Source organism: Artemia sp. Qi Xiang Cuo, chromosome 16 (assembly GCF_049724085.1).
Source record: "Artemia sp. Qi Xiang Cuo chromosome 16, ASM4972408v1, whole genome shotgun sequence".
Classification (NCBI taxonomy): domain Eukaryota; kingdom Metazoa; phylum Arthropoda; class Branchiopoda; order Anostraca; family Artemiidae; genus Artemia; species Artemia sp. Qi Xiang Cuo.
Genome location: NC_142809.1, coordinates 32,974,466 through 32,988,930, shown reverse-complemented (window position 1 = coordinate 32,988,930; position 14,465 = coordinate 32,974,466). Strand labels below are relative to the sequence as shown.

Here is a 14,465-nt window from a genome sequence, read left to right as displayed (position 1 = left end):
GTGTATCCAAGAGGTGAATTCAAGAAGTAGTTTGTTACTTACTTACAATTTTTCATAATTTCTTGAATGTAATTACTGTATTGTGTATCCCAGAGGTGAATTCAAGAAAGAGTTTGTTACTTACTTACAATTTTTCATAATTTCTCGAATGAAACTTCTGTATTGTGTATCCAAAAGATGAATGCAAGAAAGTTATTTACTTACAATTTTTTCATAATTTCTCGAATGAAATTTCTGTATTGTGCATCCAAGAGGTGAATTCAAGAAACAGTTGGTTACTTACTTACAATTTTTTCATAATTTCTTGAATGCAATTTCTGTATTGTGTATCCAAGAGGAGAATTCACGAAGAAGTTGGTTACTTACAATTTTTCCTAATTTCTTGAATGTAATTCCTGTATTGTGCGTCCAAGAGGTGAATTCAAGAAAGAGTTTGTTACTTACTTACAATTTTTCATAATTTCTCGAATGAAATTTCTGCATTGTTTACCCAAGTGGTGAATTCAGGAAAGAATTTCTTACTTTCTTATAATTTTTCATAATTTCTTGAATGTAATTTCTGTATTGTATTTCCAAGAGGTGAATTCAAGAAAGTTTGTTACTTACTTACAATTTTTTCATAATTTCATGAATGAAATTTCTGTATTATATATCCAAGAGGTGAATTCAGGAAGGAGTTTGTTAGTTACTTACAATTTTTTTTATATTTTCTTGAGTGAAATTTCCGTGTTCTGCATACAAGAGGTGACTTCAAGAAAGTGTTAGTTACTTACTTACAACTTTTTCATAATTTCTTGAATGAAATGTCTGTATTGTGTATCCAAGAGGTGAATTCAAGAAAGAGTTTGTTACTTACTTACGATTTTTTCATATTTTCTTGCATGAAATTTCTGTATTGTGCATAAATGAGGCGAATTCAAGAAAGAGTTTGTTACTTACTTACAAATTTTTCATAATTTCTTGAATGAAATTTCGGTATTGTATATCCTTGAGGCAAATTCAGGAAAGAGTTTGTTAGTTACTTACAATTTTTTCATAATTTCTTGAATGAAATTTCGGTATTGTGTATCCAAGTGGTGAATTCAAAAAAGAGTTTGTTACTTACTTACAATTTTCTCATAATTTCCTGGATGAAATTGCCGTGTTGTGTGTCCAAGAGGCGAATTCAAGAAGGAGTTTGTTACTTACTTACAATTTTTTCATAATTTCTTGAATGAATAGAGCTATTCTAAAGAATAAAGACGGGTTACGTTTGCTACTGTTAAACATCCACAAACGAGGATCCCATGATATAGAATACTTTTTACAGTGTCTTATGCACTTATCACGATCAGGTATGCCCCTAGGTAACCACTGCGCGAAGAACCTGACCTCCTCTTAAAGACGGTGATAAGCCCCTTCAAATTTAGGACACTTAAATTCTTCTAAATTGAAGAGTGGAATCCTAGGGTCACAGTTTCGAATTATAACTTTATCTGTTGGTACTTTTCCCTTCACACAGAGAGCTTCAACCTTGAAAAAGCTGTAAATTCCACTGACTTCTTCCTGAACATTGCTCAGTTCTTGACTTCTTTTATTGTGTTGTGTGATCTCTCTATCGTAGAATCTCAGTCTGTTTATACGACGTAATATAGTACTCCATAAGCTTTTATCATACTCAAACATATTATAGTTCACTATCCAATGATTACAGCCAATTTCTTCGAGTTCCATAGACAATATTAAAAATGCACATTCAAATATAACACCACAAGATGATTTTTTCAAACCAATAAATTCTGAGTCATATAGTCCTATCATTCTGGAAGCTATTAATGTAATATTTGAGCAGAGAAACACTTCATCAAACTTTTATATCTTTGTTCAAGGTTGGAAAGACTTATGAGTAGGGGGAGGGGTCCTAAAACCATCTGAATTCATTGTGTGGAGGAGTCATAAAACCCATAGAATTCATTGTGGGGAGGAGTCATAAGACTCTCAGTGTCTATTGCATGCAAATGAAATATGGAAATTGTTACGTAACTTAGCTTGTAAAATATTACATGTTTTTTCATATCATACATCTCCAACTTTTTAATAGATATTCTAAGCGTTTGTGGTGCTAGCGTACTCTAAAAATAATGGAAATATGACAAAGTAATGTATAGTATATTTTTAATGAAGTAATGACATTTAGAATATTAATATAAAATATACTTCATACATTATTATACATTATTAACATTGTTGAACAACTTTAGACATTCTGAATCTGCATCATAAAATAATTCATCGTTTGCTCTCTTGATAGTGAACTCTGTAGAGATATCCATTCTGTGTTTTTCTCTTGTTTATATCTTTCTGTTCTGCTATATCGAACCTCCTTTGGTGAGAGCTTCCTTGTGCTCCAGATCTTCCTTGTAATGGAGAGGATGTCCATTGTTTGTATTGTTTTTTGTGATAATGGTCACTCTCTTACACTGCAGAAACTGATGAGCCTACTCTTTTTCTCACCATTTCATCAATGATTCTACTTCTCATTATTGCATATCGTCCTCTTCTATTTCATTTTCCATGATTTCTAAATTTGCTGCATTACACTCATACGAATTACTGAAGTCATGATAGTGGCCAGTAAAAACAGCACACTCACACTCAAAAGATATTTTTAACTCTAAACTTTGATCCATGTTATAGTCTGCTATGTGTTTGTTTGATGTAACTTTAGTTCTCAAATGGTACAGTCATGTGGTGTCGATAATAGGCCATGGAGTACCACATGGAAAATCACGTCATGTCTATAAGGAAGGATAGTGTATGATTGGTACAGCCGCAAACATATTTCATGTCATTGTGGGAAAAAGTTGGAGGGAGGGGGTAACCTAAAAGGCAATGTTACTTTTCCAAGCATTGCTAAAAGCCAATTCAATAACCCATTAGCAAACTCAATCCAAACATCACATTAACCCATTCGAACTACAGATTTTATTTTCACTGTCCTCGGTGCTTTAACAGTAAACAATAAGTCAGTGTGGGAGGATCTTACTCCAACTCAACCCCCGAATCATACTATGAAGTGCTAAAAGAAAGTTTATATTAAACTAATATCATCGACAAAGCGAAAAAAAAATGACAAAAATCAAAGTGTTGTCTTCGAAATCAAATTATCCTATTTATGTGGGAGGGTCTTTATTTAGGACAAAAAACAAAATCGTCTAGAGCTCTTGAATCTAAGGAAATCCGAACTCTTGAAAAAGACCCAAAATTCTCTTTTCCACCAAAACAAATTCCTGTGGCAGATATAGTTTCCTCCTTAGAATATTCTTTGCATAAACACTAAACATCCATTTTTAACCCAGATGAAGTGAGGTCTTGTTTTATTAATACACCCTACGACAGCCAAAGAAAATTACGTCTCATACTAATTTGACGCCAGAAATTTTGCACGACATAAAAATTCGTCTAATCTTCGCAAAGACCCTTCAATTACAATAATAAAAGCAGACGTGGGAAATTCACTTGTATTCATGGATACGTTAGATTCCGACAACAAAATTTATTCACACTTAAAAGAACCAAATACACATACTTCCATGACTCACGACCATACTGATAAGTTTGCGAATAAAATTATAACCGAATTAAAGAATCTAAAACAAAATGGCATAATCACCCCGAAGTTGTACAATAAAATTTCTCCCCCGAGGTAGCTTTTGCCCAAAGTTTTACGGTTTACCGAAATTACATAAGCAAGGTATTCCCTTAAGGCCAATTGTAGCATGTACGAAAGCCCCATGCTTCCAATATTGGAAAGTGGTTATGTACAGCCTTCAAACCTTTGCTTTGTTCCCAAAAAATTGTGCATATGTGATTCAGTAGATTTAGTGGAAAAATTTAAAATGCAAGCATTTCAGAAAATACAATAGTAAGTAATTTCGACATAGTTTCTATGTATACAAATACTGATGTAGAAATATCTGAGCAGTTATTAAAAAATAAAATACAAGAAAAGTATCATTTAATTGAAGATTCAACAGCAGGAATAGATTCGGAGGTTTTAATGTCCCTAGTCAAAATTTCTAACAAGTATTCAATGTATTTTCAGTTCCGTAATTCTTTTCATCAACAAAAAAATGGTCTCCCTATGGGAACACATCTATCCGGGTTATTAGCGAACATTTATGTAGAACACCTTGAAAATTGGGCCTTAAATTCATATTTTTTAAAACATGTCTGTTGGGGGTGTTAAATGGATGATGTAATTTTACTCTGCAATTATGGGGAAAATGAACTTAGGGGCTTTCTAGATCACCTTAATACATATGACAGAAATTTACAATTTACCTTAGCAAATGCAAATAAATTACCGTTTCTGGATGTATTAATTATTCGCAGCTTTGATAAACTAGATTTTACTATTTACAGAAAACCCACACAAAATAAGTTATATTTACATTTTAAATCCAATCCCCCCTCCCCACAAGTTAAAAGAGGTGTTTAAATCTCTTGTCGATCATGCCCTAAACATTTGCTCTGATTCTTACATCACAGATGAACTAAATTATATTAGAGACATACTTTTTGGAAACGGTTATCCTATTGTCTTTATTAACAATACAATTAGCCGAAGATTGGAAAAAATAAAAACTTGCTCTCAAACGAACTGTTATCTCAGGTTTAAAGCACACACATTATAAACATTGTCTCAAGGTGAAATTGTGACATAACAGATAATATGCATTTTCGACAAGCAGATTACGTAAAATTCAAGCTAATAGTTCACAGAAATCAAGTGATGTAACTCCCGTCAGTATTTTTAGATCTCTGATTGGTCTAGAAAGAGGCGTGTAATCATGTCCCAGTAGTATTCTAGCCCTCTGATTGGCTGTGATCTTGTCCCGGTTATGTCCTCTGGGGCCTCCCTACTGGCAAGAATTAGAAGAAGTTTTCTAAACTTTTCAACAATCTGGCCTGAGGTCCACGCTTTCCACAAGATCACAGAGGTTAGGCACTTACTACTTTCTCACGGTAGACGGAAATCAGCAGCATGGGCAAAGAATAAGAAGAAGAAGGGAAAAATTAAACAGGGCGAAACCAAAGTGCTACTGTTTATTTACAAATAAGAAATTTTGAAAGACTATAAAGACTACAGAACAAAAGGGACAGCCAGAAAAAGAGAAAGGACAGGGACAGACAGAAAGAAAAAAAGAAAGTGTGAGAGTAAAAGATGGGTGGGGGCTCGCCCTTGATTTTGAAAAATACTTTTTATGGTTTTTCCATTGACGAAACGACAAGTTTGCCATCTCCCCTAGAAATTGAAAAATACCCCCCCCCCCTAAATTTTCGTAAATTGACGCTACTGGAGGTGAAAAGCATCTATATTAACGTTTAACTTTGTTTCATTGCTAGGGTCTTATGGTTTTCGATAGCAAATAAAGGACACAGTTTGGACGATTTTCCAATTCAGCGTAGAAATTTTGATTTATGTACCATGTGCAGGGCAATGCCTTTGCCCAAGAAAAGAGCATTATGTCTTCCACGTGTTGTATTTTTTTTACCAGGCAACATGGTATGGAACGAGTGGTAGTAAAAACTTCAGACCATTCTATTAAAAATTGAAAGCTCTAGTGACAATTTTAAAAGTCGATAGTAATTGGAGGGTAGCCACTACCGCACCCTTTTTAGCTAGCCCAACCCTAATCTTGAAAGATATCTGATCAAAATGATAGCAACTGTCAAAAATAGCCGAAAGATCCAACAAATATGCTTCCGGGAACAACAAGACCCTTACGGCCCCTTTAGCGAAGGCCGTAGACTATACAAGTGACCATTGTTTACATATAGGCTTTAAAAAAGAGAAGGTGGGCATATTTATCCGGAGTCTCTGAAACGGCTAATTGCATTGAGTTGAAACATTTAGAGAATATTATACGGGATGTTTAACTAGATCAACAGACACTGTGCATCCAGGTATCAGAATGGCATATCTGCAATATCTAAGGAACGGCTAAGTTGAAACTTTCAAGGAATGTTGAACTAGATCAAATATCATTAAATAAAAAAGCCGAAACTTTCTGGGAATATTGAGGGAATAAACTAAATAAAAAGGCACTATTTGCAGTCAGGTTGTCAAAATGGTGTACCTGCAATATCTCTGGAACGCCTAAGGGTATTAGGTTGAAACTTAAATCTAATATTGAGGCGGATGTTGAGCTAAATCGAAAGACAATATGTGCGTCCAGTTGAAAAAATGAAGTATCTGCAAATCCATAACGGCTAACGGTATTAATTTGAAACTTTCAGAGAATGTTGATAGATTGAAACGCAAATGACCCTCTGGGCTTTAGAAAACTTAGTCAGTCCTACTCTTCTTTTGCGGTAGTATCTGTTTGTTTTATAGATTTGTATATATAAAATATATATATAACATATATATATATATATATATATATATATATATATATATATATATATATATATATATATATATATATATATATATATATATATATATTATTTATTGTAAAACCCGTCATACAAAAAAAGAAAAGACGGAGCAATAAGCGAAAAAAAAAGAAGAAATACACATAAACTTAACTGTTATACAGGACGGTTTTTAGTGACGAACGCTGGAGCTAAGATCTAAATCAACTCTTAGAAAAAATTAGAAAAACGAGAAAAAAACTCAATTGTACACTGCACTGCAAGTACGTGACTTATTGCATCAAGCCGCAATTGGTAAAAAATTAACCCAAATAATCATCAGTGAATTAAAAATATACAGTAGATAATCATATCAACTAGTGTAAATATGACAGGAAACGGTGAAACAATTAAACGACACTTCCGCCCGCTGGTCTTGAAATCAGATCACTCTCAACGAATGATTCATTTACTCCGATATACATAAATATCAGAAACAAGGAAATTATTCAATCACGGATTTTTTACATCTTTACTTAAAACAATATGCTTAAAAGAATGGATAATTAATAAACAGTTAAATTATTAGTAATAGATACAATATATTATCAGAGAAAACATTGACACCAAGATTGTGAATAACCAGCGTCACTCAAATTGGACTCTTATGAAAAGAGACTAAATCATCAAACAGTTTAAAAATTGCAACATTTACACTAAGCGCGAAAACAAATACTTAAAAAAAACACAACAAATACATTTTAACTACTGGGCCAGTACCGACGACTATGGATGGTTCAACTTCGTCAAACGCAAGTTATAAGCATAAATTTACCTTTCCACAGCTATAATGGGGTCAGCAATACTGACTTTTCTAATTAGATAAGAGTTGCAGGTCTAAGGGGGAAAACGTAAAAGATGTTTTGCGAACAGGAAGAAAACTGAACGAATTTTTGACTTGTCAGATTTTATAAGCAATTTCAAAACGGCGATATGTACAGATAATATGGTAGAGCGACAGAGTTAAAAAGTTTCGAAAGAAGACGGCGGTTGAAGCGTAACTTATTAGTTACAAAAGAAGCATATGACAATTCAACTCTACGTTCAATGTGAGCAACTAATAGTTGTCGCGTGTGCATTATTGACGAACCAATGGGAAGACCGAGGTAGGTGATATGATCTACTGGCGTAATCGTACTATTTCCAAGAGGAATATTCCCAAGCAACGCTTGCTTCCAGTTGAAGAATACAACTTCAGACTTTTCAGCATTGAACTGAAGACCTAGTTTTGCATACTCAGATTGTAGCGTTGCGAAAATCTCGCTAATGCGCTAGATAGTGCGACTCAAATTCAGAATGTCGTCTGCATAACATACGAGAGATAAATCAAGACCGGCAAAGATGAAAGACGTGGAAACAGCTGACTGTGCATCAAGAACTCCATTATTGCAGAGTGAAGGGGAAGAAACAGCACCTTGACGGGTACCTATTTCGACGTTGACAAAAATATCAGGGGTTGGTGCGTAGACTTGAGAGCCGTCAACTTTAGCTAATGGGTGGAGTATTAGGCGAACTTTAAGACGAGAATACATGTCTCAAAGGGCTCTGATATATGAAGGACTCACTCCACGTTTTGCTGCATGGCCGTAGCATAGCGGCGTGAATGAGAGAGTCAAACGCTTTACGAACATCGTGCCCGTCTAACACGAGAGTTTCACATGATGCATCAGCATCGATCAATGCGTTCGCGACAACCGACAAAGCGTGGGCACAACCAAGAAGTGGCTGTAATCCAAATTGGTAAGGTGGAACAGTATTTCGCGTTCAGATGGTCAATGAATAGAAGTTCGAAAAGCTTACAGAAGGTAGTAGCCACCGTTATAGGGCGGAAAGACGAGGACTGGGTGGCGAGTTTACCTTTCTTTCGAATAGGAGTGTGATCTCCAATTGAGAAAGAAGAAGGTACAACTCCTTGGGTACCAATCATCTGTATCAAAAGAGCAATATGGTTTACCAGCAGCTCACTTCCCTGCAGAATGTGAAGAGCGGTCATTTTATCAATACCAGAAGATTACTTACGTTTTCGGTGTCGGATTACTTGCAATATAGAATCAATCGAAATAATAAAATTATTGGTAAGACATCTATAAAAAAAAATTAATAAAGGTCATCTTCATATTTTGACTGTAGGGCGGCATCTGGCGGGGAGAATTTAGCAGAGAAGTATGAATCCACTCGGAATGAATAACTTTAGCAGATAGGCGGGCACTAGGAGGATCTCTTGATACATTTCTCCAGAAGGAAGGTTGGCACAGAGAGGCTTGCTGGGACGTCTGAGACGTCCCAGCAGACGTCTGAGTGACCGTCATCAGTAGTAAAACTACTACTTTTGTTTTACTACTGATGACGGTCACTGCATATGTGACCGAAATATCTGGTATTTTTGGGAATTTCTAACACTGTTTGTGAAACACTATCTATTAAACGGATTTTATCCCTATTTGAACTTTTATTCATCGTCATGGAAAGGCAGTGTGGTCTCCGAAATTATCTATGTATTCAGCACTAGTACTATGGCGCTTTGGCTTTGTATATTTGTATCTACCTATCTTTCTATATAGTCTTTGGCCACGTAACTCCTTTCCAAGAAACTAAGAGGAGTAAAGCTGCCCCCTACCCCATGCCTTCCTAAGAACAGAACAAAATTTTCACTTTATTCAAAACAATCCTTATTTCTGGTGTAGTTCTATTTCTCATATTATCAAAAAAAGAAAACAAATTAGGCCTACTCCTCTTAGTTTGTTCTCGTTTTGAGTTTGACTTGATTATTTATTGTAATTTCGGTTTGTTTTAGATTTTCTGTAAGACTTTGTATCTATGCTATTTTGACAGCCTGGATGTACTTACACCCTTTTGATTTAGTTCAATAGTAACAACAGAAGTAGTGATAGTAGTAGCCCTAAAAGTCTCAACTTAATCCCCCTTAATCATTCTTGAGATATTACTGAGGTGCCTTATTGACAACCAACATACGTACACACAGTGCCTTTTGATTTAGTTTTAAAGCAACATAAATTTTCCCTAAAAGTTTCAACTTGATACCGTATCCTAGTCTTAAGATATCAAGCCTGAATATCTTGACAGCCTGGTTTATTTTGACAACCTGGACGCACTTATACTATTTAGTTTTAGTTCAATAGTAGCAATAGTAATAGTAGAAGTAGTAACAAAAGTAGTAGCAATACTAGCAGCCCTGGAAGTTTCAGCTTAATACCCTAAGGCATTGCTGGGCTACTGCTAATATATCCCATTGATAACCAACATGTACATAGTGTGCTTTGATTCACCTCAACACCGCCCTCACCATTCCCAGACAATTTTACTAATACTCTAAACATTAGCAATAGTAGTAGTTATAGTAGCAGAATTTATAGTAGGAGCACTGAGAGTAGTATTAGTGATAGCAGTAGTAGTATTAGAAGTAGTAGCAGTAATAACATTCACATCGTACCTTTTTGGTTAGTTCAACATCCCCTTCCCGTGCCCTGATATTTTCAACTTAATACTTTAATCTGTTTCTGAGATATTGCATATACGCCCTTTTGATAACCTACATGCACATAGTGTATTCTGATTTAGCCCAACGTCCCCCAACATTCTCCATATTAATACCATTCAAAGTTCCATATTAATACAGCTAGGCTTAGCAACAGTAGTACTAATAGCAGTAGCAATAACAGTATACACATACTGCATTTTTATTAGTTCAACATACCCCTAAAAATGGCCTGAAAGCTATAAACCAATACACTAGGCCGTTCTTGAAATACTACCTATACGCCTTTTTAACATACCACATAGACATACCGTGTTTCAATTTAATTCAAAACCACCTCAACATTTTCTGAAAATTCCTCTTTAATACCCTTAGCCTTAGTAGCAGTATTAACAGTAGCAACAGAAGTAGCACTAGTAGTATGCGTATAGTAACTTTTGGTTGGTTTAATATCCTCTTCAACATGCTCTGAAAGTTTCAACTTAGTACTCTAAGCTGTTCCTGGGATATAGCTATTGCGCACTTTTAATAACCTGAATTGACATAGTGCGTTTCGATTTAGTTCAACAGCCTCCTCGGCATTACCTAAAAGTTTCACCACAATACCCTTAGCTTCATTAGTAGTACTATTAGTAGCCGTAGTGGTCATAGTACCAGCTGTAGTAGTAGTATGCACACAGTGCATTTTGGTTAGTTCAATATTCACATTAACATGCCCTGAAAGTTTCAATCTAATACCCAAGACATTCAGCTTCATAACCTTAGCCTCAGTTGTTTCAGTCGCAGCAGTAGCAGCAGCAGGAGCATTATGCACAGAATGCACATTGGTTAGTTCAAAATCCCTCTCAGCACACCCTGAAAGTTTCAACTTAATAATCTAAGCTGTTCCTAACATTGCTGAGACATCGCTCATACTTCCTTTTGGCAACCTGAATGCACACAGTGCGTTTTAATTTGGTTCAACATCCCCCTAAATATTCCCTGATAGTTTCATCTTAATAACCTTAGCCTCCGTAGTAGTAGTCGTAGCAGTAGTAATAACACTCTTAACATGCACATATCGTCATTTTGGTTAGTTCAACATCCCCCTAAACATGCCCTAAAAGTTTTAACTTAATGCTCTAAGCCGTTCCTGGGATGTTGCTGGTATACCCTTTTGGCAATGTACATGCTCATAGTGTTTTTTTGATTGAGTTCCACATCCCCCTAAACATTCCCTGAAAGCTTCACCTTAATACCCTGAGCTTCAATAGTAGCAACAGTTATAGCAGTAGTAGTAGTATTAGCAGCAGTATGCACATAGCACCTTTTGTTTTTTTTTTAAGACCCGCCTCAACACAAGCTGAACGTTTCAACTTAACACCCTGAGAGCATTCCTTGAGAGCTTCACCTGAATGCTCTTGGCCTTTTTTGATACAAAAATCTAACATGCCCTCCTTTCCCGATAACAAATAATATACGTAAACAATGGTCAAATAGTAGAACTTAGAGCACTTGGCCAGAGAGCTGTGAGAGGTTGTCATCCCGAGAGACATAGTTATTGGACCTTATGACTTAGTAGACTTATTATGACTCTTTAAGACTTAGTAGCCGCTGGTCTATTAAATTTGGTTTATTTTACGGTTGCAATATTCAACTAGGAATCATTACACTGCATTTATTATTTTCCATTCATTTCGTCCACCAATAATAGACACTAGACTCAAACCAAATAAGTCAACATACCGAGACTTAGATCGTGTTTCCTTAAGTGCGGCACGAAGAAAGGCATCAACTGATTTTCCATTAGTCGTCTCATAGCTGTCCGAATCGACTATTTTATTTGTGCTTGCCCGTTGAACTGATCTTGACATAGCTCGAACAGGACATTGTAGGTAGTCTTTTGTACGTTTCCGAGGCAGGGAGAGCGAAAGACGAACAAGATTTTCTTCCTATAAACGAAATGCCTAGTATTTTTTTTTTAAGAAGAAACTAAATGCAAGTTTGGAATAAGAAATTGTGGACGGACAAAAAGAACGAAATTGAAGATAGAGAAGAAACCTAGATATAAAATTGTATTTGAAAGGATGAAAATATATAGAGCGAAAATTTACACAATCAACTGCTTGAAACAGTAAAAAAAAACAATAATCACGCTAAACGAACCAAATGAACCGTATTGGGACACCAAGCCCTTTGTAAGTGTTACAAACTCAAGGCATAAATACTTCAAAATGCTCTGGTATTACAATATGAGAATTGTAAGAATCCGTTGTTTCCTACTTGGGCTTTTCGCAAAAATTTATAATAGCCTACCTTTGAAATAAATTATAAAAAATACCAAAAGAAATAAAAAAAATATACAAATAAATTACGTTTACGTTGCCTGAATATGGTGAAGAGTTGAAAGAGCATTCGGCCGACATTACCGACCAAGGGTCACGTGATTAGTACTTTGGTTTTGTTGCTTCACTATTTATTAAAGGCTGCAGTTGTCAAGCTTTCGAAATTTTTAGCATTTTATGTCTCAAGAAGATTTTCTTTCGCCAAGAATACTGACAACACATTTCTTAAAGACCCGTCTAAAAATACGCTCCTGTTGCTACTCTTTAACATGCCCCATAGGGTATATCAAACTAATGCTCTATTAATTTACCCAAAACATAAGCCTATAATGCCTTTTGGATCTATTTGACGCAAGAATAGTTTAGTTCCGGACCCAAATTTTTGAGAACCTCAAATGCACATCAGAAATTCGTGATATGTACTTAGAATAAGTATTTATCCCCACCCTTGTTTTTGAACTTGCTGTAGCATTTTTCGTCGCACACAAGGAGTCAGCGATATGCACTTAAGACAGGTATCTAACCTTTCTCCTCTGTTTAATGAACCTGCTGGACGCTTACAAGTCCTTTTCCATGATCGACTCTGTCTATCCTCTGTTTTTAAACGTACTGCACCATTTTTTTTCTTCGCACACAAGGAGTCAGTGATATGCACTTAACACAGGTATCTAACCTTTCTCCTCTGTTTAATGAACCTGCTGGACGCTTACGAGTCCTTCTACATGATCGACTCTGTCCATCCTCTGTTTTTAAACGTACTGCAGCATTTTTTTCATCGCACACAAGGAATCAGTGATATGCACTCAGCAAAAGTATCTAACCTTTTTCCTCTGTTTAATGAACCTATTGGACGATTATTGCTTACAAGTCACTCTCAATGATCAACTCTGTCCATCCTCTGTTTTGAAGGAACTGCAGCATTTTTTTCCTCGCACACAAGGAATCAGTAATATGCACTTAGCAGAAGTATGTAACCTTTCTCCTCTGTTTAATGAACCTGCTGGACGATTCTTGCTTACAAGTCACTCTCAATGATTGACTCTGTCCGTCCTCTGTTTTTGAACGTACTGCAGCATTTTTCTCCTCGCACACAAGGAATCAGTGATATGCACTTAGCACAAGTATCTAACCTTCCTCTTCTGTTTTATGAACCTGCTGGACGATTCTTGTCTACAAGTCAATCTTCGTGGTAGAAAAGGAAACAAATGTTTCTGAAAAAAAATCTAAGAAAAAATGCAAAACCATTGTTGTTAAAGATGACTATGGTCTTCCAGTAGATTGCTACCCTGAAATATCAAGCCAATACCAATAATGACACTGTAAAAGTTAAGGATTAGACAAAAATGTAATTACTGCAATGTGAAAAGTTTTAGCACAGCCGATCAAGCATAATGCAATAAACAATGTAAAAAACCCAGCGTAATGCTCCAAGCATGAAAAAGCTTCTACTTGACGTAGCTTCTGCCCTAAGTGGTGCACCCGTTTCACTATACAGTATTTTATAAACCAAGTCTCTGTTTTCTATTGGTAAGCTGTGTTATAGCGGAAAACTAGCCAAGTAAGACAGATATTGTTTTCAGGCAATAAGTTTAAATTTGTAGTGCAGCTTTCTTGACTACACAGCATTGATATCTGCAGCAAGTTGCAAAAATAAAATTGTCAAAGAACCATTTCTCAGATCATTAAGAGGGTTGCAAGCTTTCAAATCAGAGCTGGACTATTAGTTCAAAAGCATAGCATGATTTGTAGAAACCAACGCTTAGCAAAATTTTATTGTTGGAGGGGAGAAAGACCCTATTTGATCCTCCAATCATACAGATTGAAACATTTTCGCATGGTTTTAATTCAACAAGGTGCATCAAGCCTACCTTTTTGCTAAAAAGCTAGTGTTGAGAAGGCGGGTTGTAGGTTTTGGAGGAGTCATAGTCGACCTTTCTACCCCCAGTAATATAGTTTGATCTTAAGAAGATCCAATCGTAAGGATAGATAAACAGGCCAAAGAAGGGATAAGCTTCTGTCAACGTAGGAGGCAGCAAATCAGACGAGCCGAATTTGGTTAAATTAAGACACGGTAGACGAAAGTTGAAAATTTGGGACTTGAAAATGTTTCGATTCATTCGCATGAGACCTGGTCACTTCCGTAGGAACTTGTCGGACCTGATTGTTATTTCTAGCAACTTAGG

At 35.8% G+C, this 14,465-nt stretch overlaps 1 protein-coding gene across 1 annotated transcript in view; it reads right to left on the bottom strand.

Annotated features, from left to right (window-relative positions):
* The window catches only part of LOC148942806 (kinesin-like protein KIF3B), a 154,197-nt gene that overhangs the window by 22,265 nt on the left and 117,467 nt on the right, over nucleotides 1–14,465 (bottom strand). Inside the window, exon 13 of the mRNA XM_089102624.1 lies at nucleotides 11,684–11,889. Coding sequence (XP_088958750.1) covers nucleotides 11,684–11,889 — 206 coding nt within the window. The remainder of the gene's footprint in view (nucleotides 1–11,683; nucleotides 11,890–14,465) is intronic.